Source organism: Stegodyphus dumicola, chromosome 8, assembly GCF_044657685.1.
Source record: "Stegodyphus dumicola isolate Sdum_Otavi_A_Nest chromosome 8, ASM4465768v1".
Lineage (NCBI taxonomy): Eukaryota > Metazoa > Arthropoda > Arachnida > Araneae > Eresidae > Stegodyphus > Stegodyphus dumicola.
This window is the reverse complement of record NC_140775.1, coordinates 2,856,096-2,882,134: the sequence shown is the minus strand read 5'-3', so window position 1 is coordinate 2,882,134 and position 26,039 is coordinate 2,856,096. Positions and strand designations below refer to the sequence as shown.

Here is a 26,039-nt window from a genome sequence, read left to right as displayed (position 1 = left end):
TGACTTGATTGTTTGAAGGAATTTAGGAAATTTTGAAGCACTCAAACGGAAGATTGTAGCTTTTCCCGTCCTTTCTCTTTTCATCTTCAGCCATTTCGTCCGCTGCCTTCCCCACCTAATCTCTCTCCCGTTTCATCCTCTGTTCGAAAAATTACTTTATGGTGAAGTTACAGAAAAGAATTAACATAAAATATCCTGCTATCTAAGATAAATACAGGGTGACTGCTAATTCATGGTACAAACTTTGAGGGCTGGTACGGGACACTATAATAATCACATTTTGTAAATTAATATTAATTAATTTTAAATTAATTTAAACTAATTTTTATAAATTAATCACATGTTGTAAATTAATTTCTACTTGTAAACGAGGTTATGAAAATAAAATTTTCCCTATCGTTTGTTCTTTCCTGTGTTTGTGCTTCGCCGCTTCACTTTTTTTGACTATACATTCCTATACAAAATGCGATTGTTACAGTGACCTGTACCGGTCCTCAAAGTTTGTACCATGATTAAGCAGTAACCCTGTATTTAAAGTTTAGAAAGATGTTGTAGAGACATTAGGCTAATTTTGGAAGCCGGAGAGATGAAAAATTAGCATTTGCCTTCGCCGGGAATCGAACCACGGACCTCTGGAATACCGGGCCAGCGTGCAGAATAACTACACCACGAAGACATGCTAGGGAAGCGGGAAAAATACTTTATAATGTTTCCAATTTAACATTCGCAGATGTGATAAAATTCGAAATTTCGTGTTTAATGAAATTCAGTTTTATACTATTGGTAAAGGTCCACCAAAAGCCGAGCAAACGAGACCGCTGAACATTGGCAAACTAGACCCTTGTTAATGAGCTATCCGCCATTTCTTTCATATATAATGTAAATGTGAGCCAAGTTTCCTTACAGCTTCTTCCGCAAAACATTTCTGTCCTTAGATCACTAGCTCTCATATGCTTAAAATTAAGCAAAACGGTTTATGTTTGGACTGGATTTTAATCAAAACTCGACTAATTTCGAGGACGATCAGGCACGGATCCCCTTTTTGTCAGCAGCAAAAGAAGCCTTAGAAACCAAAACGTTCTATTCCTGATTTGAGATAGCATCTTTATAATATACTTTGTATCTACTGTAATTCCACTGTGATATGCAACAATAATTCTAATTCTGCACTCTCTGATATAAAGTATATAATTTGTATCTTTTAGTTCGAAGGATTAAATTTTTATCAGTTGAACCTATTCAGCAGATGAAATTTCAGTTTTGCGTTTTACTCTTTTAAATATTTGAGTTTCTGAAACTCAAACCCTGATGATTTGTATTTGTTAGACTGAGTTATATTACAGAATTGAATTTTAATAATCACTTTAGTTACCACCCATTACGTTCAGAACCCATTACTTTAGCAACGTTAGAAACAACTTTTATGAATCATAACAAAGCTGCAATTTAATCAGTGGCAGTTGGTATAAAATTTCAACGATAATTAAAGATTTTATGTTTCCGAAATGGCAACATACTAAGAATTGGGAATGCGCGACGAGGGCATCAATAAATTAAATATCTCATGTTTCGCGTAGTGGCAAAATTTTCTAAGATTCGCGGGTGATGAATGCTGCTTCATCAAATTTCATTCAAATTTCAGTTTTGCGTTTTACTCTTTTAAATATTTGAGTTTCTGAAACTCAAACCCTGATGATTTGTATTTGTTAGACTGAGTTATATTACAGAATTGAATTTTAATAATCACTTTAGTTACCACCCATTACGTTCAGAACCCATTACTTTAGCAACGTTAGAAACAACTTTTATGAATCATAACAAAGCTGCAATTTAATCAGTGGCAGTTGGTATAAAATTTCAACGATAATTAAAGATTTTATGTTTCCGAAATGGCAACATACTAAGAATTGGGAATGCGCGACGAGGGCATCAATAAATTAAATATCTCATGTTTCGCGTAGTGGCAAAATTTTCTAAGATTCGCGGGTGATGAATGCTGCTTCTTCATTCTTTGTTTTTATCTACGCCAGTTTCTGAGACATAACCACAAAAAAGCCTTTGGAAGGCATTGCCACTACGCGAAACATAAAACTTCAATTTTTTTTTCATGACACATAGTTCATTTTCAGAATGTTACCGTTCTGTAAAGCAAAAAATCTGATGTGTGCATCACATGACTTCCTTGTCCAGAATATTAAATTATGCGCAGTTTTTTCTCTATTTAATTTAAAGTTATTGAATTGAATTAATAAAATTTACTATATTTATTTACCATAGCGAGACTCTGGCGCTATGTTTCCTTAACAGCGTTACATCTAATTCATTTTATAACTTAGAATGCACAAAAATTATAGCATCTGAAGAATTATCTAACAAATCTGAAACGATTTATTAAAGAAATTAAACATAAAAAAGAAACAGTTTTTCACAGATGATTCAGGGCTGCTTACTTAATGTCCATGCGCTACTCATGAACATATTTGCTGCTAACGCGAAACACTTCCTCGAATTTCATTAGAGATATATTTCGCATTCAATTAATTCTGTTCTCACTTCAGGGCAAGGCAAAAATACATAAAACCTCAAAATATATTCATAAAAATTTGCAAAATATAGAAAAATACATAAAACACCGTATATATTTTTCTAAATTAAATACAAAACCATCAAAAAACAATTTTTGCAATTAAAATTAGAATTTTTACGCAAACACAAGCAGACAACAAGGCAGATTTTTCGGTGCACAAAAATGAAAGTTTAATTTTGGTTCCACTCGGCAAAAAGACACTGAAAGAGCAGAAACTGAATTCACTAGTCTGCTAAGTTTCAAATGTAAACAAATATGGCTGCTGTATTAAAAAAATTAGGCTTACCCGCACTTAAACAACTTTTAAATTGTTGATAATTCAAGAACTATTGCGTGCGGATTAACTAAAGGCATCTGAACCGGAATATAAGAACAACATAATTCAATCAATTTTAAAGCAAAAAATCCGCAATTTATCAACATATAAGAATAAAAAAATGTATATATATATATGTTTCCGATTGCAACCCAAAAGGGAGGTGTACAAATACATATTATAGCAGACCTATATAGAAAATTTCAAAATACAAAAAGAGTCCTTTATTCTGTCCTTACGTACAGATGTCAAGCCAAAACATCGTTAAATTGCATTCGATAGCGGTCAAAATGGATGTTTTCGTTGAAATACTATGATTGAATTTTTCGTGATTGCAATACTTCCTTTACTTTATACAAGGTTAGGTTAGGTTAGGTTATTTAATTGCGGCAAAGCCTCGAGTGCTATCTGTCTAAGGGAAGGGATGTCTTCTTGGAGGACTTTCTAAGGGAAACTGGCTCGTATACACGTTATACATGGGCAAAACCACGAAAACGCCCATGCAGCGAGCTCATTCGCGGGACTCGAACCTCAGACCGAACTACCAGTATTCAGCGACTTTACCGCTCGGCCGCTCAATTGCAATAATTTTATTAATGCAGAGATTTCAAAGCAATAAATGTATTTAACAACATAATCTTTATTCTACTTTTTTAATAATTTATCTCTCTAATACTAATTAAAATATCTTTATTTTATAATTTAACCATTTCGTAATTTTTATGAAAATCTGTAGCACTGTTGTAATTAATAAAATATACTTTAAGGCTAAATACTGTGTAATTGGCAAAATATTGCATAATTGATTTCTAAATTTTTTATTTTTATTTTTATTTTTTTTTCATTTTTAAAAATTTTTAATGAACTTTTCTTTCAGATGTAGACTATAATCTGGAATTTTAGATTGCAATGCCCTTTTGGGCATTTCTTAGCCGAAAGAAGCAATTTTCCTAACGAGGCTATTAATTTCGTTTTGGCGTTTTGCGTAGGCCACTAAAAAACGGCGTTTCACTTTTTAAATTGTTGCCACGAAATATTAGAGCCTTGCATTATATTTAAAGAAATTAAGTAATGAAAAATCTACACGAATGTATGTGTGCTTCTCGCACTGTGGGAAAGCAATGGTTCCTAGAAATATCAAATTATGAATAACGTAGTCCTCCAGTAGAATATGGACATCTGGAAGCCCAATTTGGAATTTGTTTTATTATCTATTTCATATTTTGTAAACCTTTAACGAATTTTTCATTGACAGATTCAACGATCTCAAAGCGTGCAACGACAACACTGTACGAGAAAAAATATCTCCAGCCTACGAGACTGTGTATCGGAAGTTTTAAAGATATGCTCTTTTAAAATATTTTGTGATATTGCTGTTCAATTAAATTTTATGGTTTAAGTGGGAAGAACATGATATTTAATAAATAAAGGTAACACACAAAATGTTAAAAAGCGGATGTAATATAAAATCTGAAAGCTTTCAGATTTTTTACTATTTCTTTTTTTATTTATTAATATTAAGCAATTTTTAATCATGGGAAACCAAGTGCATAATCTCTTTCTAAGTACCTATTTCTATATTCGAGTAAAATTAATCTGACATCTTACTTTCTTCAGGGAGTACATATGTTAACATAAAAGGTAAAAACTCATAGAATTTTATCAATAAGCTTAATTATAAGGAAAAGAATACTCGTAGATTTGAAACAGATGTCCGCTATTCGGATAAATGTAGCTTTGCAGCGTAAGCGTTTACTTCGCCATGGAAAAAAAAAAACAATATTGATCAAAACTAGTTAAATCGCGTAAAGCCATCACAAACGTGAATACAAACGTTTTGCTTCTTTGCGGCATTTTAGATTCAATTTAATTGAATAAATGCAAGCATTGTTTCAAGAATCAGATTATTTCATGGCATGTAGTCTTAATTTCTGTAAACAGAAAGTGTCATTTCTCTGAACCTGAATCTTCATTTTATGGGATATTTTTCATCACGTTCTGCATCTTGAAAAACTACTACCATTTTTCGTTTGCTTTTGACAGTTACTGATATAGGAAAATGGGATTGATTATACTGTAAGAGAAACATTCGTTTCGGAAAAGTATACATATTTTTATTCGCCATACCATAAAGTTTCAATTAAAACTAAAAGAAGATGCTAAATTTTAATCAGCTCGTTATAATGTGTTATGTTTTTCAAATAATTCATTTAGTATACCGTCAAAACACAAACTAGTTTCGTATTAAGGTTCTGAGTTGAACGTTCAAAATTTATACAGATTTTATGTGATTGAATATGTTCTCAAACTGCATAAAAAATCTTGCGAATTAATGTGAAAGACTGCTACACTCATTTCAAATCCTCAGCTTAAAACAAAACAGTCTACGGAAAATATAAATATTAATGTAGTGGAATTGCTACAGTAGCATCAGATGATTCATTTGTAACAATGTCTATTCTTCTGTTAATCACCTTTTTCTAAATACTGATTTAATTGATGAAACGAAAAGAACTTGAAGTGGAACCAACAAACTATTTAACTCCTTGAATATAGAAACAAACTGGTAATATTATTTTTTCTGTTAACCATAATATAGATTATTTCTCTTTCCTCTGTTTTTTTTTAACTTGCTTTTGCGGTTCACTGTGGACGTCGTCCTCTGTATTACGCAATCAGTGGAGAATTTATTCTAGCTATGAAGTGGTTTAATTGAAAACAAAGGAATATTTAACACTTGCGAGCATTCACGAGTAGTGAATGTCGCGTAATATTCCGTGACATCTGTTGATTTGAATTCATTTTATGATCTGTTGATTTCTTTTCTCTGCTTTATTTATAAACACTGTGGTAGAGCAATTTATCTGATTAGTTCGTACAACTAAATTACAAAATGAAATAATATATTCCGTTATGTACTACTGTTAAATTAAATGCATTACTCTTCTCCCTTTCAATGCTGATTTTATTTTAAGAAAGTATTATTAATAAAAGATTTTTTAAAGTGTGTTTTTTACAGCAGACGTAGCTTAGTGTATTCATTCGGTTAAGTGTTATCGAATTGTCGAAATTCTGCCCATTTATATACCAAATATGTCGTTTACTGTGATCAACAACTCGATTAGTATTGTCAAAGCATTATACAATAAAACTTTGAACCTGAACTAATGCGGAAATATAAAGTCAAAATAAATTATACAAATTTACACATGACAGGGAATATTATTGATTCCGGAACTCAAATTGCATGAGCAGTGAATGAACAATATATAAACTGCTGAAGGGGCAGACATTTTTTTATTGAAATTTTTATTTAACGAAATAAAAAATATTTTAATTTCTCTTACTAAAGATTTATTTAAACGTAGATGAACAATATCGTAGAAGGAAAAAATTTCGAATTTATATATATTGGTCTTTTTATTTTATTTATTAATTTTTTCTTTAAAAGCATAAATAAAACTATGTATATTTATATGCAAATAATTATAAATTTTTTTATTTCTTACTACATCTTGACACTGGGTGGCTTTTTGATTCAGATAAAAAATTTAGCCTCGGAAAGAGATTAGTAGAAGTTATCTTAATCTCAGGCTATAGACACTCATCCGTTAATCCGATACATTTCTTACTAATTTTTAACTGTGAAAAGCGGTATTTACGTACAAATGTGTTCCCAAAGAGAGCAATTATTCTGGGTGCAAGAAATCGTAATTAAATTTATTTATTTTTTAAAAAGTACGAATAAAATTTATAAAATTTTTACCTTCAAACTTTTAAACGAGATTTATATCACGTTGTAAATTAATAAGCTCTCTCTAACGTGTTATTCATGATAATTTTTAAAAGAAATGAAAATAATGTAAACTCAGACTTCAAAAAATTAAAATCTTGAGATCTTTGAGGTTCCGTACTTACCACAAATACATAATTGAAATATCGTCGCTGGCCGCATAAAATTGCTTCCGGAGCCGCGAGTTTGAAACCTCTGAAGGACGAGATTAAATCGCCGCAAAGCTTGGTTTCGATTTTAGTTAATCATTTAAAAGGGGGGGTTGATGAAAATCTTACTTTGACGTAGGTTTTCAATAAGTCTATCGATTTTGAAGGCGATCAGCAGATCGGATCGATTTTTGGAGGGAAATTATGTTTGTAAAAAAAAAATTTTTCTCTTGGAGGATAAAAAATCTCTGAAAACATCTAGGTCAAACTAAGGCACATTTTTGCCTAATTTTAAATTTTACATTGGCAAGTTTTCTTCCATTGAGGGATGCCCTCTGAGTATTAAAAATCAGGCATACCATAATTTCCAGTAGCATTAATTGCAAATAATTTCCAGAAACATTATGAGCAATTAACAAACGAACTTTGGCTTCTAAGACATTTTGAGCCATTTATAAACAAACGTTTCCTAATTGAAATGCTGCGAAAGTACAAATTTATATTGTTAGCATTAACATTTATAGTAAATTACCAAATTCTATTGCTATTTGGAAGCCTATTTTCTCATTGCTTAATGTTATCAAAATAGCCGTGGAAAGAAACATATTTTGTAGCAGGAAAAATTTTTGTCGCAGTCGAAGTTATCTGATGGGAGTTTTCGCTGCAAGTACCAAACTACCGCGTAAATATTTCTAAAGAAAATTGTTTAGCGCGTGCCGCGTCGTGATGGAAAATATACAAAAATAAAATTGCTTACACAGCAGACAAATCACTTGATGCTGTTAGCTTTTGTAGAACAATATCCTTTTATAGATCATCTACTGACTGCTACATTGTTTGTTGGATGTTTTAATGCTGATCATTTGAGGATTTTTAAGTGCGGAAATGCCGATAGTATATTCTTGAAAAATATGTCATTCGACAGCCCTTTATAAGAGTAACAGTTTGATATAACTCTCATAGGGGTGCTCCTTATCACCTGTGGACGGTTGAATTAATTACAACTTCGGAAAATATGTCTCAGCTTTTCAACAATCATTACTCCGTTTCAACGGGGGTGTAAGCTTTATGTACTAAATATTTTCAAGATTTCATTTGAAAATTATGTTTTAAATTATATTTTCCTATAAGAGAAGTTTTCTTCTTTCAATTAAGATAAGTACTTTTCCTATACCTATTTGCATTTAAAAATTATTATATTTTCAAATTTTGAATTTTATCCTCTTTTATCTTAAGAAAAATTTATTGAGTTATATTATTGAATCGGCTCTAACTGATCTAAATACATATATCTTTTATATTTTCATTTTAAGATTTTGTTGAAATATAATGATTTTATAATAGAAATAACAAAAAGAATTTTCTCTTTCTTTTCATATTGGTTTCATTTCTGAATATTCATTATTTTAAAAGTTATTATACATTTTTCAATATTGTACTATTTATTTTCATATTTAAATCATTGGAATATTACTAGCAATGCACATGTCAAAATTTAACTAAGCGCATGCAATAATACATTCATCTAATATATAAAATTGTTAATATCCTAATAATAAAATAAATAAATCTCATTTTAAATATATTTTAAGAAATTGTTTAGTTTTCTGTACTTGGAAACACTAAATATTTAAATATTATTAAATAGTAACATACGAAATAAAAGTTAACGCATTGTTTACATTTTAATAGCAGAAAGCACAGACTCTTGTGTTTTCAAGATTTCAATTTTACAAGACTTTAACTTTTTACTTCTATTTTTCTTCTCTACATTTCTATTATTTTATAATAATAATGAGTACCATTGTTACTTTTTTCGGACACAAACTCAGAATTAGATATGATCATCGCATTCTTTTACAACAAAGGACTGAAATTTTTAAAATCCAAAAAGGGGGAAAAGAACACTAGGTACTACTTTGGTAGACGGTTGCACGGATTATTGGCGATTTACGTTGGCGCGGTTTTTACAAACGTCAGCCATCTTTAAAAACGCTGTTTTTACGCATAGTAAAGTATTCGAAACTTGAAAAAAAAATAAATATCGTTAAAAGTAATGGATTAATTTTTTGTTGAAAATGTCGTTTTTTAAGATGGCAGGCAAGTGTAAATAATTACATTTACTATGAGTATAAAATACTAAAGTAAGGCTATTATTACTTTCATATAGCAAAGAAGAGAATAGAAACACCGCTATAAAAACATTGTGCCAACGTTTAATTAGATTAAAATATTACTGAAATTGAATATCGAATTAAAACCATCATACCAACATTTAAAAGAATTAGAATATTATTAAATTCAAATGCTTTAAAATACGTTATATAGAATATAATTAACATTAAAACATATGGACAATAATTATCTCAGCAATTTTTGAAAATAGTGTATTAATTTTTTTAACAAAAATTGAAGTATACAATTATAAAAGAAAAGAAAAATATGTACTTACATTTTTTTGAGTCATTTAACATGTTGTTTATTGATAAGTACCACAAAAAATATCGGAATCATAATTTAGATAACATCTTTGAAGACATCTTTGACGGAATTCGAAGATATGAATTAAATTTTAAAACGGCGCGGAAATGCACAAATTGTCAGTAACCAATCAGGGTGCTGATTATAGCTTGTTAATGCACAAATATTCTATAACCAGTCAGAGAGCTTATTACATCACGCCTAGAATTAAAATTATTTAAAAATTCATACATAATAAAATCATTTTTAAAAAAAATGCAAAATTAAATTGTATTTTAATATTTAATCACAAAATAAACAACCACAAAATAAAATTTCATAAAATATGATAAACAATCAAATTTTTATTTCAAATAAAAATGCAAAATTAAATTGATTTTTAATATTTAGAAGCCATAAATAATATTTAAAACACGGAATTTATGCACAATAAAACACATTATTTTTTAAATAATATGACAACAAAGTATCGGTTACCATAAATAACTTATCTAGCAGTGGGTTTACCATAAGTTGTATTACTCGCCAAAAGAAAATCGCCAAAAATCGCCAAAATCCGTGCAACCGTCTACCAAAGTAGCACCGAACACTATTTCATTAAAGTTACAAAATCAACTAACAAAAATTTTGGACAATCTAAGAAATATTGCCATGAAATCAACTGAAATTAAGAACTATTCTGATAAATCAGGCCAAGTCACTCGTACTATCCTGTCTCCGAATACTCATAATAAGAAGACTACTACGTAAGACAAAGCGGGGCAAGTTACTCCGTCTATTCAGTCTCCTCAATCTCAAAAAGAAAAAAATCAGTGCTCAAAATAAATCAGCTCATATTATTCCCAATTTTCATTTAAATGAAACTCACACTGATAATTTTCATCAAGATCATTCTACCACACAATTATCCATCTGTGAACGATTACAACTCAAATAAAAAATCACCAGCACTTATCATCCATCCAAAAGAAAATAATACGACTGAAAAACTTTTAGATGATTTGGATCACTATGTACCATTAAACAATTTGAAACAGAAAATTAAAAATATAACCAAACTTAAAAGAGGAGGCCTGGTTGTCACCTGCGAATCTTACAACGATGTCAAACTCCTTAAAACAACAATAATAGATAGCCCAATAGATAATATTTCTCTTCGAATCTCTTTACCAAGACTCCCAAGATGTAACTTTCACAATGTTCCAGCCCATTACACGGATCAGGACATTTCTGCCTTAATATCTTCGTTAATAGATACTTTCAACCACTCTTTCACCCCACTTTTCAAACTTTCAGAAAGATCAGAATCTACAACAAAGTGGGCAACTGAATGTTCCCCCACGGTTTTTGAACCTCTTATCAACATGAAATCAATTGCAATAGGTTGGAAAACTATTCGAATCACCGAGCACTTCGGAATTCTTCGATGCAATAATTGTCAAGATTTCGCACATTCAAGCAAATTCTGCACTTATTCAACTCATTGTCTATACTGCTGAGATAATCATCATATCTCGCAATGTCAAGCTCCAGCTCCAACCTGCATTAACTGTCAAGTTAATAACTTATCTTTTAACACCAATTTTCATATCTATCATGCTGCAAATGACGTTCACTGCCCTTCTTATCAATTAGAAGTCTCGAAAATGAAATCAAGAACATACTACTAATGGATTCTCATAAACAAATAAGAATACTACAAATAAATTTATAAAGAGCTCGTGCCACTTTACCGAAAGCTCTACAGTTAGCAAAAGAATAAAATATCAATATCATCTTTGCACAAGAACCATATATTCCCTCAACAAGGAAATTCCTTCGGGGCTATTTTATCATCTTTCGCATTCTCATAAATCTGCTATAATCTACTTTGGGCCTCTAATTCCAATAATAGTTCAAACTACTCTACATACAATAACTATCAACTTAGAATTTCTTATTCATCCTTTATTTTGTATCTCCCTTTATGCTCCTCCATCAATAGACTTGCAAGAGATACTTATAGAACTGGACTCAATTCAACTGCCTCCAAACTCAAATCACATCATTGCAGGAAACTTCAACGCACATAGCTCTGTATGGGGAGCGCCGGTTGAAAATAATAGAAGTTGACTGCTTTTAGAATTTATTCAAGAAAAACGACTTACAATTTTAAATAACGCTAATAGTCCACCTACATTCCTGACATTAAGAGCACAAGGTTGGATTGACTTAACTCTCGCAACGCCTAAAATAGCATCCTTAATCTCAAATTGGAAAGTTTCTAAAATAGAATCTTTTAGTGATCACCGATTCATCACCTTTGAAATACAATCTAATTTCACTTTTAATAAAAAACGTCGCTTCAAAACTCATTATGGTGGACACAATAAATTTATAGCTAATCTACAAAATTACTCTGCAGTATTCTTCATTCCTTAAAAACAGCCTCTTCAAAAGCGGAAGTAAATACCTCTGTTTCATACCTCATAAATAGTATAAGAGAGATCTGCAACGCCTCATATAAACGATGCTCACGTGCCAAAAAATTAAGTACTCCATGGTGAAACCAAAATCTTGCAATAGAAAGAAAAAACGTAAGAGCTCTCCGAAGAAGATACAAAGCCTGTATAGAAGATACAGAAAGAACTCACTATAAAATAGCATTCCAAAATGCAAGAGCGCATTATAAAAGAAATATCAGAATATCAAAAATTAATAGTTGGAAAACATTTTGCACTTCTACCTCCAAAATTTATGGCTCCGCCTTCATTATCAATGTACAGTTTCTCTGAATCAATTTCCTCTTCCCAGGCTGCGTTAGAAATTTTATCAAAACTATCCCACAAGATCAATATAGATCGAATCATACCACAGATACAGAAGCATCTAACAGTTCTTCTGCATGTCATCCTAATCCACCAACAGTTATCATCCCTCCAAACATCGATGAATTCGAACATATCATCAAAAGACTAAATAACAGGAAAGCACCAGGTCCAGATGGAATCGACAACATCATCTTAAAACTTATTTTTTATAATAATCAACAAATTATTATATCATTCATTAACGCCTGCTGGTATAACTTAACATTTCATAATATATTAAAAAATGCAGAAGTTGTTTTGCTCCTCAAGAAAAATAAACCAGCCACAAACCCTCTATCTTATAGACCAATATGCCTTCTTCCCACGTTGGGCAAACTCCTTGAAAAACCAATCCTTTCAAGACTTTTATATCATCCAAATAAAAATAAAATCATGCATGAAAATCAGTATGGATTCACACCAAATAAATCAATAGATCATGCTTTTCAAAAAATGCAATAAGTCTTAAAGATGAATGAATCAAAGAATCTTCATTCAATAATAATTTCGATAGATATTCAAGCAGCCTTCGATTCTATCCGCTGGAAAGACATCATAACAATTCTAGAAATAATATCATGCCCTCAGGATATCCTTCATATTATCAAAGACTACCTATGCAATAGAACTCTAAAATATTCTTCAGATTCCGGTGTAATAAATTATAAATTAACAAAAGGTTGTCCTCAAGGATCTTGCTTAAGCCCTACGTTTTGGAATCTTATAGCAAACGAAGTTTTAAAACTATATGACAATATTAAACATACCCATATCCAAGCATATGCAGATAATTTTCTTCTCATTGTGAACGCAAGTAGCCGGAAATCAATAGAAATTAACTCCAGTTTTTCTTTAAATATCTTCCGCAACTGGACATAACTATAAAACATCTACTATAAAATGTAAATGGACATCTACTATAAAATGTAAAGCACTATATATTCCAAAAAGAGGTACTTCCATAAAAAACCTAAGAAAGCCAATAATCAAAATTTCTCAAGAAAAAATCAAAATTGACAAGAGCATCACATATCTGGGAATAGTATTAGATACTCGGCAATCCTGGCATTTCAATATTCAATATCTCAAAAACAAAACTTTAACCCTTCACAGTTCTCTTCGATCTGTAACAGCCAGCACTTGGGGTATATCCTCAAAATTAGAAAACAATTTGGTACATAACAGTTATTGAAAAAATACTACTATATGGAGCTTCCGTCTGGGGTTTAACCTTGAATTCCCAGGCTCAAAAACATTTACTTTCAATCCAAAGACCTTTCCTCCTCTCTCTAGCAAAAGCATATAGAACTACTCCAACTAGTGCGCTACAAATAATAACCGGCATCCCTCCAATAACTTTATCTCTAATAAAAGAAGCAAATAAAGTAAGAATATTAAAACTAAGAATTCAAAGCATAATGAATAATAATGTATTTCAACCCACAGATTTTAAATATCTTAAACACAACTTAGAGCTACATCTTACATATTTTTACACAAAATCCTTATTGGGAACCTTTGAACTCAATAAATATGAACTCACCATATATACTGATGGTTCGAAATCTGAAGCAGGCGTTGGTAGTGTATATTGCGCATTCCGAAAAAATTCAAATATTAAAAACTGGAATATTCGTTTAAACAATAACAACTCAGTTTTTCAAGCAGAACTTTTTGCAATCAAAGAAGCCATATGCTTCGCAAAAGAACTTTCTTTACCCTCCTTAATTCTCTCTGATAGTGCATCTCGTATTCAAACTATAATTGGACACAGTCGATCGCCTATTGTACAAGAAATCCATTATCTACTTTCTCAATTTCAAAACAATAATAGACCACATTTCAAATGGATTAAAGCACAAATCGGTAATAGTGGTACCGAGCTCGCAGATGAACTAGCAAAAGAGGCTGCAAACAATTCTTCCCTTCCAAATTACTCAATTCCATATCCAATATCATTACTAAAAACAAAATTAGAAACAGAATTAATGCACTTATGGAAGCAAACCTGGACTGAAGCAACTACCGGCAGAAGAACTTTTACTTTCATATCAAAACCTTCCAGTTCATTAATATCTACCAACCGTTCAATTACATTTTTCCTAACAGCTCATGGGCCATTTCCAGAATACCTTCATAGATTCGGACTTCACCATACAAATCTCTGTACCTGTGGGAATGAAGGCACAGTAGATCATTATCTCTTTCACTGCAACCTTACTAAAAATTATCACCTTAAAGCATACAATTTAACTTCTGCTCAGTTATGGTTTCAACAGTTATTAAAAAGTAATATTCTAAGAAATCATCTTCATAATATAATAAATTATATCTCCGCAAACATCGATAATCTTAAAGGAACTTGAAATCATTATTCTTTGTTCATTTACCTTACTTAATACGCCATTCTTTCTACTACCTCATTTTAATGCTTTCACTGAAGACTATCTTTATTTAAGTACACCTTCAAGATCTCTCAAGCTCAATCAAGAATTTAAGGATATTTTCTAACTCCATCTCCTTAATATATTAATAAAGTCTCAACTCAAGATTTTTAGTCAAGTCTTTTACTCAAGAATGACTCTCTATCAAGAATTTCCACGAACTTTTCATTCAGGTCATCCTAATTCATTCAAATACTATTTCTCATCAACTTTTATTCAATTACTGCTCTTCATTCTCCATAATGAAATACTTTACTCTTTATATATCTTACATTCTCAGCCTCTACTATTCTCATACATTATGTTGTTCATTTTCAAAATTTGTAATGATTTTCTTAAGTATTTGCTTATGTATTTATGTTTCATTTACTTTCATATTTATTTAGGTATTATGTTTTTATATATTTATTTTCTTCAATTTTTATTATATAATTCTCAAAATTCTGATACTTTATTTGACTTCATATATAACAACATTGTATTTATCTTATTCTAAATTTTTAACTTTTATTTATTCTATCTATTTATGTTTATTATTTATTTTATTATTTATATATTTATTTCTTGATATTTAATTTTTATTATGTAATTATCAAAATTCTAAAATTTTATTGTATTTTACATAACAACACAGTTGGTAGATGATTCCATCAGTTGAGCGTAAAAGCTGAATGTCTTAAAGGCGGTGCAGCTGCTCATCTGATGGTAAATAAATAAATAAATATTCTTTTATATAGAGAGACCTAAATTTTTATAATTCGGAGTTCAGTTACTTTGCTTTTTAACTCTTGTAGCCGAGTTACAAAATAAAACTGACGAAGCAAGCAATGCCGTTAATTTTCTCATATTTTTTCGTCTTTTCCTTTTTCTAGGTCTGGTTCCAGAACCGGCGCGCCAAGTGGCGCAAAGCAGAACGACTTCGCAAAGAGAGGGAGGAGAAGGACCGCCTTCCCTCTTCCGACGACCAGGGAGTTGCTCACGCTCAGGACGATCCGGCCTCCCCCGATGACGACCCCACAGACGACCCTGCACTTCTCCTGACTGGGGACAAAGCGGGGTCGTCGCCCTCCTCCTCCCAACGGCATCTGACCGATGAGGAAGATGCGGACAGCAGCGGCAGGGAGGACGACCTCTCCCCGCCCAGAGCGGTGGCGGCGGCGGCCGCCACCGGATCGGCGTCCGGGGATGATGCCGGAGGGGAGAACGCCATGGAGGTGAGGAAAACTACAGGAACTGCAACTTTATCGACTTTTTCAATTATCTATAAGCCGATAAAATTGGTGTTTAAAGCCGGTTTATTGGAATGTTTTCATTTAAAAAAATTGAACGGTAAATAATACTCCAACTAGATGTTTATTTTAAACTTGTCACGTACGAGGTTCTCAACCAAGGGAAATTTTACAAATTTAGGTTGAGAATGCAGTCAGCCTTTTATTTAGTTTCAGTTTATGAATATAAAAAACTACTTTTGATTAAGTAAAACAAAAATCCTCAAGCCTTTTGTGCTCTATAGTAATGATGTAAGCACGAGGCCTACAAAAAACTTCAAGAGTAAATTTTACATACATCAAATATAAAATTGTGTAGTGATACCACATACAAAAATAAAAATACCGCAAATAAAATACAAACTACTAAATACTATACACCAACTAATTTCAGTGGTTTCAAAGCGCGTGTAATCCTCAAATCCATTTTATGCAGCCCGAGATGACATTTTAATTATGAATTAGTTGCAAATACTGATTTGCAAAGATTTCAAGACTTTAGCTATTTGAAGGTCTGATTTTATATCATTTTCATTTCCATTATAAACGAATACGAATAATGTATCTGAGCACCTATATAAATAGACCTAATTAATGTACAGTGTATTACAGGTACTATAGAAAGGTTAGAAAATACAAATTTTCTTAGCTTTTATTCGTACGTCTGAAAAAATAAATAAGCTTACTTACAATTTTTTGTCTTAAGAATAATTTAGACACACGACAGTGGGTCAGCCAACTTCGAAACGGACGGAAAAGTAAACAGCGAGACACCGGCCATGTGCATCTTTCACGAACCATTTCGAGCTGATTTCGAGCCCCCATTACTCAAAAACTATTAGACCTACAAACTTGCAAATTTGTGCGTCTAATAGAAATCCCTTGAACACTTAGAATCCTAAATTTCATTGATCTACCTCTTATAGTTATTGAATTATTAAAGTCTGAAAAGTGTCATTTTTATCACTCACTGACTGATCAAAAACCTAGACGATTTCTAAATGACTTAGATACTTCAAATTTGACATCAAAGTAGATTAGGCATATTTGTGTATGCCTAGTATAACTTGATGCCAAATTGAAACTAAATCAAATCTAAAACTACAAAAAACTACATTATTATCGACTTTAAACCAAATAATACTCATAATGAGCATTTGACAACGTCACCATTAAATGGCGTTGCTCCAATAGTCGGTTTCCGAGCCATTAATCAACTTTCCTGAAAGTAAAGAATAAAAACCTGTTTATGATAGGTGAAATGATGGCACAGAGGTAGAGTGCAGAGTCGCCTTTTTTTTTTCCATTTTGGTAGTAGGTTCGGGCCTAACTACTGTAATAATAATATAGAAGTTTTAATTTACAATAAATTAAATTATTTAGTTCAAGTTATAAGTTTTAATTGTTAATATTAGTTTAAGTTACAAGTTTTAATTGTCAATTAATTACGTTAAAAATTTGATTTTTCCAATTAGAAAGTAACTCGCGAAGCCAGAAATCCGATATCAAAGAAAGTAATAAATTGTATTTTAAATGAATTGAAAGACGTTGTAGATTCCTACAGCTCTTGCATACGTTAGATCTCAACCCCTTTGTCAATGACACCGACTACACCGGACGTCGTTTCTCTCGAACTTGGCCTCCTTTTCACATTTATGCTATTGTCGTGATAGGTTTGTATGTGAACAACATTTTTGCACAGTTTAATGTAAATCAGAAATGAACCCCATTGACCTCTGAGCATCTACATTTGTGACTTAAATAATTTCTCTTCAAAAATAAGTAATTATTCAAAATCGAAAAGCCACCGATTTTCAGGCTGTAGTAAGAAATGAAGAAGTTTATGATAATTTACAAACGTATGCTTTGTGTTTATGCATCGAAGAAAAATTTAATGTGCGGAGTCATTAGATTATTTTTGAAGAGACTTGAAAAAATGTGCCACGCCCTCGCCGGGAGACGAACCTGCACCTCTCGAATACGCGCCGAGTGTGCTACCGTTGCACCACGAAGGCATTCCGGAAGGAGAGAGGAAACACATACTCTCCCTTTCAAAGGTCGACTGGGGATAGAATCGTCAAATCCTGATGGTGACTAATTATCGTCCATCACCTTTTAGTTCGGGCGTCACTGTAGGTTATTTTTGAAGCAGGAGACGTGAGAAATGAAAATGTGCTGTCCCCTCCCCGGGAGGCGAACCTGGACCTTTCGAATACGTGCAGAATATGCTACCGTTATATTACGAAGGAGTGCCGGAAGGAGGGACAAAATGCCTTATAAATTCATTAGAGAAAGAGACTAAGTTGTCGTTATTTACTCTCAGGTTTCGCACGGATTTGTAAATTTCCTCTGAAAACGTGGAAAATAAATATTTAGTAAGCGAAATTTGAAATTTATTTAAATCACTTTTTTTTTGTTCATAAAACTTTTCATTTCATAAAAAATTTTAAAAAAAAATCTGTGCCATCAGCTGTTCTCATTAATATCCGGCCTGCATGTAAGTTTCGTTTGAGATCACTGAAATAATTTGCTGTAACGTCAATAAATTATTTATAAATCCGTATACTGGGTCTTTATCACGGAAACACAGAGAACATTCCTTACTTAAATGTGTAGAGTCATTAGGTTATATTGATGTAGAAACAGAAAAAATGTGTAATCCGAACTCAAAGAAAACACCTTATACGTATTCAGATTGTATTGGACCTCCTGAATACGCTTCAACCGTACTCCCTGTTACATCACGAAGGCATGAGGAAAGGAAGGAGAAAAACCTTAGAAATGTGTAATTCATAATGATATTCATTTTTTATTCATAATGACCTTTAAAATTAATCACACAAAAAATAGCTCGTTTAAACTAAACATTTTTAAGAGAAATTTTTTTGGGGTGTGTAAAATGTTTTTTGGTAAAATAATCCGGTCACTAAGCAAGCTCTCTCAAATTATTTGTTGGTTTGGCAGCCATTATAAAACTCCTGTGTTATTTTAGTTAATTTCTGCTTAACTTTTCTTGTTGAATATACTCTTTTCTTTATTGAAAAGCCCGCCAAAGCCCGAATGGTAAAGTCGCTGAACACTGGTAATTCGGTTCCAAGGTTTGAATCCCGCGAACGGGCTGGCTGCACGGGCGTTTTCGTGGTTTTTCCCATGAGTAACGTGTATACGAGCCGGTTTCTCTTCAGAAAGCCCTCGACGAAGGCATCCCTCTCTTTAAGCAGATGAACCCCGAGGCCTTACCTCGATCACAAGAATAAAATCTTTTTTGAAAACTTTGTATTTTTTAAATTTATTTAACTTTATTGATGGAATGTAAAATTTTTGTTCTTTATTAGGAATCGAATGTTTCCTGCATTAAAACAACATAGGAGCTTAAGAGCCCACTAAATTTTAGGAATTAATATCACACGTACTTCCTCCTAAGTCAGTGAAATCTGTTTTAGTTCTTCTATAGACAATCAGTTTTTTCCATGAATCATTTCTCTGTAGTTACCGTTTATTCTGGATTCATAAAAGCCTGCCTAATCTTTGTCATTCCAGATTTTGAAATTGGAATCGGAACGCTGTGTTAAAATATCACAATCACCAGTTCCCCTTCTTTTATTTGATACCTAAGAGAGCTCTCTATTTCATTCTTTAAAAGGGTGTTTCGATTTTACACTTGAGTTGGACTTTTAGTATGACCTAAACGATGTATGAAACAAACAAAGTTAAAAACAAAAATGTTTCAGCACCAAATTTTATTAGTTCTAATACTAATATTGTATCAGAAGAACATATACATCATCAGCTGTGAAATACACATCACATTTAAAATTTATGGACGTTTATCTAACTCATTAAGAGCAGAACTCTAAATAAGTGTACAGATGATATTGGTACTAAGCCTTCGATTCTGTAACGAATCGAATAATGCTTTAAATTAAAATGATCAACAAAACGTACCTGTGTCCCGTCCGAGGTTCAACCCGTGTTTTCGATCTCTCAATGATCTGTATCGAAAAATATTTTTAATCTGTTAATACTGATGTTAATTATTTGAAGGCAAGAAGAGAACTTTTTTGTGTGCTCAGTGTTGATATTAGGTCATCAAGAACATGAAGATAACTGAAATTTTGCTCCTCTCTCTCAATTTTTTCTTTCATTTTCAAAATATTTGTAAACGTTTTTTCTCTTTACCATTTTTAATCTTCACCTTTCTGAATCATATTCACCAAGATGCTAATGTCATTACTAACACTGAAAATGAGGAAAAATTAACAATAAATAATAACTAAAGTAGGAAACGTATGCTTTAAACCTCATCAGTCTCATACATCTTATTAACTAACACCAAAATAGTTCGCAGAATACAAATCATAATATTAAATCACAGTTATAAGGGTTATAACATCATACGCATGATACTGTTCGAATGAAACTCTAAAATTCACAATTTTAAATATATAAAATAATACCTTATAAGTTTAAAATTTCGGATTCCATTTTAAATTGCTTTACAAATCATTGCTGTCCACAGCTTCAAAACAAAGAATACTTAAATTAAACATTGCAATATTTTCCAGGGTTTTCAAATGAGTTAGTATTTTTGCATTTTCACAGTTCGTATGAATTTTGCGAATAAATATGCCAGAAAAGCCAACAAATTAACCAAAATTTGTAAAGTTGCGCGCTTCCAACCTGCAAGCAACAAAGTGGTGACTGCTGAAAACTGGAAATTAGACAGAGTCCTGAGAAGGGTTTAAGTCCCTTTTTATTCAACTTTAGAAATTACAAATGCGTGCTCTTGACGCTCACAAACTACGCCGACCCGGTGGTAAAATAAAAATAAGAAACTAAAAAGAGATAATAACAAGCGACTAACTACGAGGCTCTCTAAACGTAACTAACCTCACCGCGTTCTAAAATTCCGCTGATAATTCAGCAAACTCTGAATATTACGTTGAAAGATTAACAATTTGCCGAGGCAAGCACACAAGCCGAAACACGTGGTTCTTCAATTTCTAACTAGCCACTTCCACACTCGTGAAGCAAGAAAGCACACTTCGAACTCGTTTCCTTTCTATTTAACTCAGAATACTTCCGCTGATAATTTGAATCCTTGCGCGTTCTACTAAAATTTACAATTTACCATAAAATGAATAAGAGAAAAATAAATTTTTACTTTACTCATTCTTCGCCAAGCTGGCGGCACTGAAACTAAAGTTCTTATTAATACAAGAATACGAAGTTATTTTTATCTTCGGCCAAATTTTGGCTTTAACATAACAGAATTAGTCTTCCGACCAACAGAAACTGCTTGTTCTTAGATTTTATACTTAAAGAAAATAATACTTTTGCCTTAGCTAAATAAAGTAAAACAAAACTAAGTCTCAACCGAGACACATTGAATTCCGTCAAAACATAGAACTTCGTATTTACGCATAACATTTCGGAACAAAAGAAAACATTTTATAGAAGATTTTAACTTATCTTTGAGTTTTCGATGATCGGAACTCCGTCATTCTTTTCTGGCAGAACTGTTCCCACGTTATAGGTTTCATGGACGTCAGTCTTCTCCTTAATGACCTCCGAGTGTCGTCCACGTTAGTTTTTCTTTTTCGCCCTCTGCATGCTGGCCTCTTGGAGTGGTAGTCGTCGGGTTGCTGTCTTTTCCGTTTTTCACCTGGACGGCTGGTCTTGGCGTCCTCCGGTCTAGAGTCATTCTTGAATTTCTTCTGTTGGTGCTGGTCTTTTCGTTCCTCCTGCTGTCTTTTTATTTTCGGGAACGGCGGCATTGTTTGCACCTGACTCTCTGGCCCTGGGAGCGTTCTCTTTGATGTATAATTTTTACTGCGATACGTTGTAAGTGGTGTTTTCCTCTTTACCAAGGTTTCTTTACGCGGCGGCATTGCTTTCTTGTTTTTCTTAAATGCTGAAGTCTGAAAGTTTTCGTTTCTTCTTTCCGGTACCGTCGTATGGGTTGTAGAAGGGCTAGGTTTCTCTTCAGTTGTCTGCTTCTTGGGTGGTGGAACGGGTGACGTTACTTCTGGACCTTCTACTTCTTTTACGCTTGAGTCCTGCAAGAAACTTTTAAGGATTTCAAAATCACTTTGATTATAATATTTTTTCACCTGGTCGGGACTTGCTTTACAGATTTCCCCTCTCTCGTTTTTAAGGTACAATACGACTCCTTTGATTTCCTGAATTACATAGGTGACTTCAAATTTTGGAGCTAACTTTGCAGTAAAATTGTCTGGGGCACTTGATAAAGAAAATTTCCGCTTCAATACTTTATCCCCAACTTTAAAATCTGCTTCACGGCGTTTTCTATCGTAATATACTTTTTGCCTATTTCTTGCCGTATCCGAGCTTTTAATCGCCTGGTCAATAAGTTTTTGCACATCTTTCTGTTTAAATTCTTGCTCTCTTTGTTGCACAAAGAATAATTTATCTAATGGCGTAATTAACTTTCGTCCTAAAAATAATTCTGCTGGGGTTTTTCCCGTAGTATCGTGATTTGCCGTTCTTAAAGCATGAGCTAACTCATTTATGTAGCCATCCCAGCGCTTGTGATGTGTGCTAACGTAACTGCGAATTATTTTTACAATGTTTTTATTCACTCTTTCTGCTATGTTTGCCTGTGGTCTATACGGAACCATTTTGATATGGCGTATGCCAAGTTCAGTGCATATGTTTTCAAATATTTGACTAATGAATTGTTTACCGTTATCGCTAATGACTTTTATCGGTGCAGCATATTTTAAAATGTATCTGTGTAAGAATGCATCTGCGACTGTTTTGGCTGACGCGCGTTTAAGTGGAACAATTTCTGTCCATTTTGAAAAATGATCTACAATTACTAAAAGAAAACGATTTTTATTTAACTCACTCTGGAGGGAAAGGACCAAGGAGATCTATGCCTAAAATTTCATTCGGAAATGTAGCGCGAATGCTATTTAAGTACCCGGCCGGGCTGTAATTAATATCATTTATTAACTGACATTGATTGCAGGACCTGACATACGCAGTTACTATTTTGTATAATTGCGGGAAATATACCGCCTCGCGTACCCTTTTTAAAGTCTTTCTGACCCCTAAATGACCCGCTGTTTTCGCGTCGTGTAATTCCTTCAAAATGCTTAATCGAAGCGAGGCTGGGATGACTGGTTTGTACTCGAGATTTTCGTTTGTTGTTTTCGCATAAAATAATAAATTATCTATTATTTCATAGTTTTCTGCTCTATTTCTTATCGCATCGATATCTGTATGTTCAAAGCTTTCGGGGTCTTTCAAATATGCATAGATACTTCCAAATTCAGGATCAGCTTTTAGTTCAGCGATAATTGTATCTCTAGAATCTAAAATTTTTGAAGTCAGCACAGCGCATTTAAATTCATTACCTTCATCGTCCAGTTTTATACGCAGCTTTGTTCTGATGAATATTATTGACTGTCTAACTCCTGCAAATTTAAAACGTGTGAAACTTACAGTGAGCATTCAGAGTTAAGTTTAAGTTTTCGCTCGATGTAAGCAGTTTGAAAATTTGTATGTAAATATGGCAATATTGGAGCTTTCTGTGAACACTTTTTACAAAGACGGTCTCTGTTTTCTGCAGTGTATGTTAGGGCAACATATGAGACAGCTGATCAAAGAAATTACGTGCCAGTAGAAAGACAGAAGTTCTAAGAATTGCTGTGCTTGCTCCGCCTGCCGGTATAATAAATATATAAAAGACTTTCATACTATCCACCAGAGTTTTCTGCCACAAAATTCTAATTATAGAATTATATCTTTCTAGTTCCGTAACCAAACACAGTAACGCGTTTGTGAAAAGAAAAAAGGTGTGAGTTATTCATCTTTAGCGTGAACAAATAAGCACTTTCCCAATGAATGCTTATCGAAATTTATGATATGCCCTTTTCATGCTTTCAGTAAGTAGCACTTTGTAAACGCGAACATCGATTAGCTTTCTTCGTCCACAGCACATGCGTTTTTTTCTTCCCCTTGCTTTTTTCTAACATAGGATATGATATTTCCCAAACTACCAATAAAATAATGTTAATATACCGGTACAAACTAAAGTGATTTTTTGCGGGTTACCAAAAAATTTGTAATCCGATTTATCATTATTACAATCCGCAATGAAGAACACTGCTGATCATTTCCCTGCATCACTGAAGAAAATCTCAAGAGCTTTCTCGGATAAACTGAAAACAAATTTTTGCTACTGTTATGAGTTACCTACTGATCATTCTCTTAAGGGATTTAAATACACACTAAAATTCATTTAAGAAAGTAATATATGAGTATCTTCATCACTTGAGAAAATACTTTAAATAATTTATACATTACATTATTTAAGAAATGAATCGCCTTTATTATTATTCATTATTATCAAACTGAACTAATGAAATAATTATCCATACATATGTTAATTAAATGCAAATTGTTATGTTATAAATTAAGAATTTGTTAAATAATTTTAATTTTTAAATTTACATCAGTTTATAAACTTAAAATTATTAATAATATAATTACAGTTATTTTAAAAAATAAATTTTAAAGTTTCATAAATTTAGCAACTTTATATACTTTTAATTAAATCTAACTTTTTAAGTAGAGAAAGAATATATTTTTTAATGAAAAAAGTAAATCTGGCTTGTGAAAAATAATAACAGTTTGTTTTCGAGTTCTAATGGCTTGCAAATTACAATCTTTCTTATTATGAAAATCATGCGTTGTTTTTAGTAAGATGAGTTTTTCTTTTTAGAATAATTTATAAAATTCGAGTGTCGCATGTCATTTTTAATTTTTGATTTAAAATAAATAAATAAAGTAAATGCAAAAATTTTTTAGCTGCTAGGGGTTAAATAATGAGTAAAATTCACGTAAGTTCGATAAATAACAATATTAAGGCGCACTTACGTCACTCGCAGAAGTGTCTTTCACAAATCAGCGACTTAATAACTGCACAATTTTTTACAGTATATCTTAAAAATTCCCGATAAAATCTTACATGTTGTCATGCGATTATTTTTAAATTCAGTATATTATTGATATTTACTATATTGCTACTAATTTTGTATATGTGCAAAAATTTTAATGAACTTATATGTGAAATTATAGTATCATTTGTATAATGGGACGTGGAATGTTTGAAAAGAGGAACTCTGCAGGAAAAATAAGGTTATACAATATACAATCCATACGCATATACATGCAACAATATTATTTATTTATAAATAAAGCATAGCGATTAACATTTTGTGGAAGCATCTTTTTATCTGAAAATTGATTCGATACAAAGGAGGAGAACTGAGGCTAATACATTTAATTGCTTCATCACGAAAGCTCATTTGCATAATGAGCTTAATCTAGCTGCATTTAGCATTAATTGAAACAATACATCGAATGCTTATAAATTTAATATACTGTGCTCAATCACATACCTATTTTAAACGCCAAATAGGAAAGGCTTTGGATTACCTCGCAATATATTTTTTGTGAAAGTCTGTTCAGAGCTTTAAGTAAAGTTTCACTTCTAGTTTATCAGTTTTAGCAAAGATCTATTATATTGTTCAATTGGACATAAAATTTTTAAATACTAAAATTAAAACGTTTTGGATTATATCCTACTGCAGTTTTTATTAAAAAGTGTTTTCGGTTTCAAGGAAAGTACGATTTCGGGTCGCCCATTCGGGTTGTGTTGTGGGTTTCCTATAACGTACCACTTCCGGTTTCCCAATTTTATCCAAAATCTAATCAACTTTTTACGTGAATGTAGACAGCTTAAAAATACACAAAACAGAAATTTCGGAAGTTCGATTCAAAAGTTGTCGCAGGCGAAAATATCCTCACGCACAGACATCATTGTAAAAAGTCAAAATTTGTTGTGTTGACCCTAATTCATGTTTGTTCACATAAAATTCCTAATCGAATTTTTGTACCGAAAACATTACATTACTTGCTTATGTATACAAGCTGGTGAAAGGTTAAAAAATAAGTAAATAAACAAACTGAATTTAGTACTTTTATCAAGTTTTGTGGATTTTAGTGTCGATTAATTATTTAAAAATTAAAAAAAAAATCCTTTCGTTAACACCATTTCAAGTATTTTAAAAGATCAACTTTACTTAATTTGTAACCGAAAATCCGCAGCCCGATAATCGA

General features: G+C 32.1%; 1 protein-coding gene across 1 annotated transcript in view; it reads left to right on the top strand.

Annotated features, from left to right (window-relative positions):
• Drgx (Dorsal root ganglia homeobox) overlaps positions 1 to 26,039 on the top strand; it is a 178,763-nt gene that overhangs the window by 135,604 nt on the left and 17,120 nt on the right. The window contains exon 5 of the mRNA XM_035350942.2: positions 15,492 to 15,833. Within this exon, the coding sequence (XP_035206833.1) occupies positions 15,492 to 15,833 (342 nt within the window). The remainder of the gene's footprint in view (positions 1 to 15,491; positions 15,834 to 26,039) is intronic.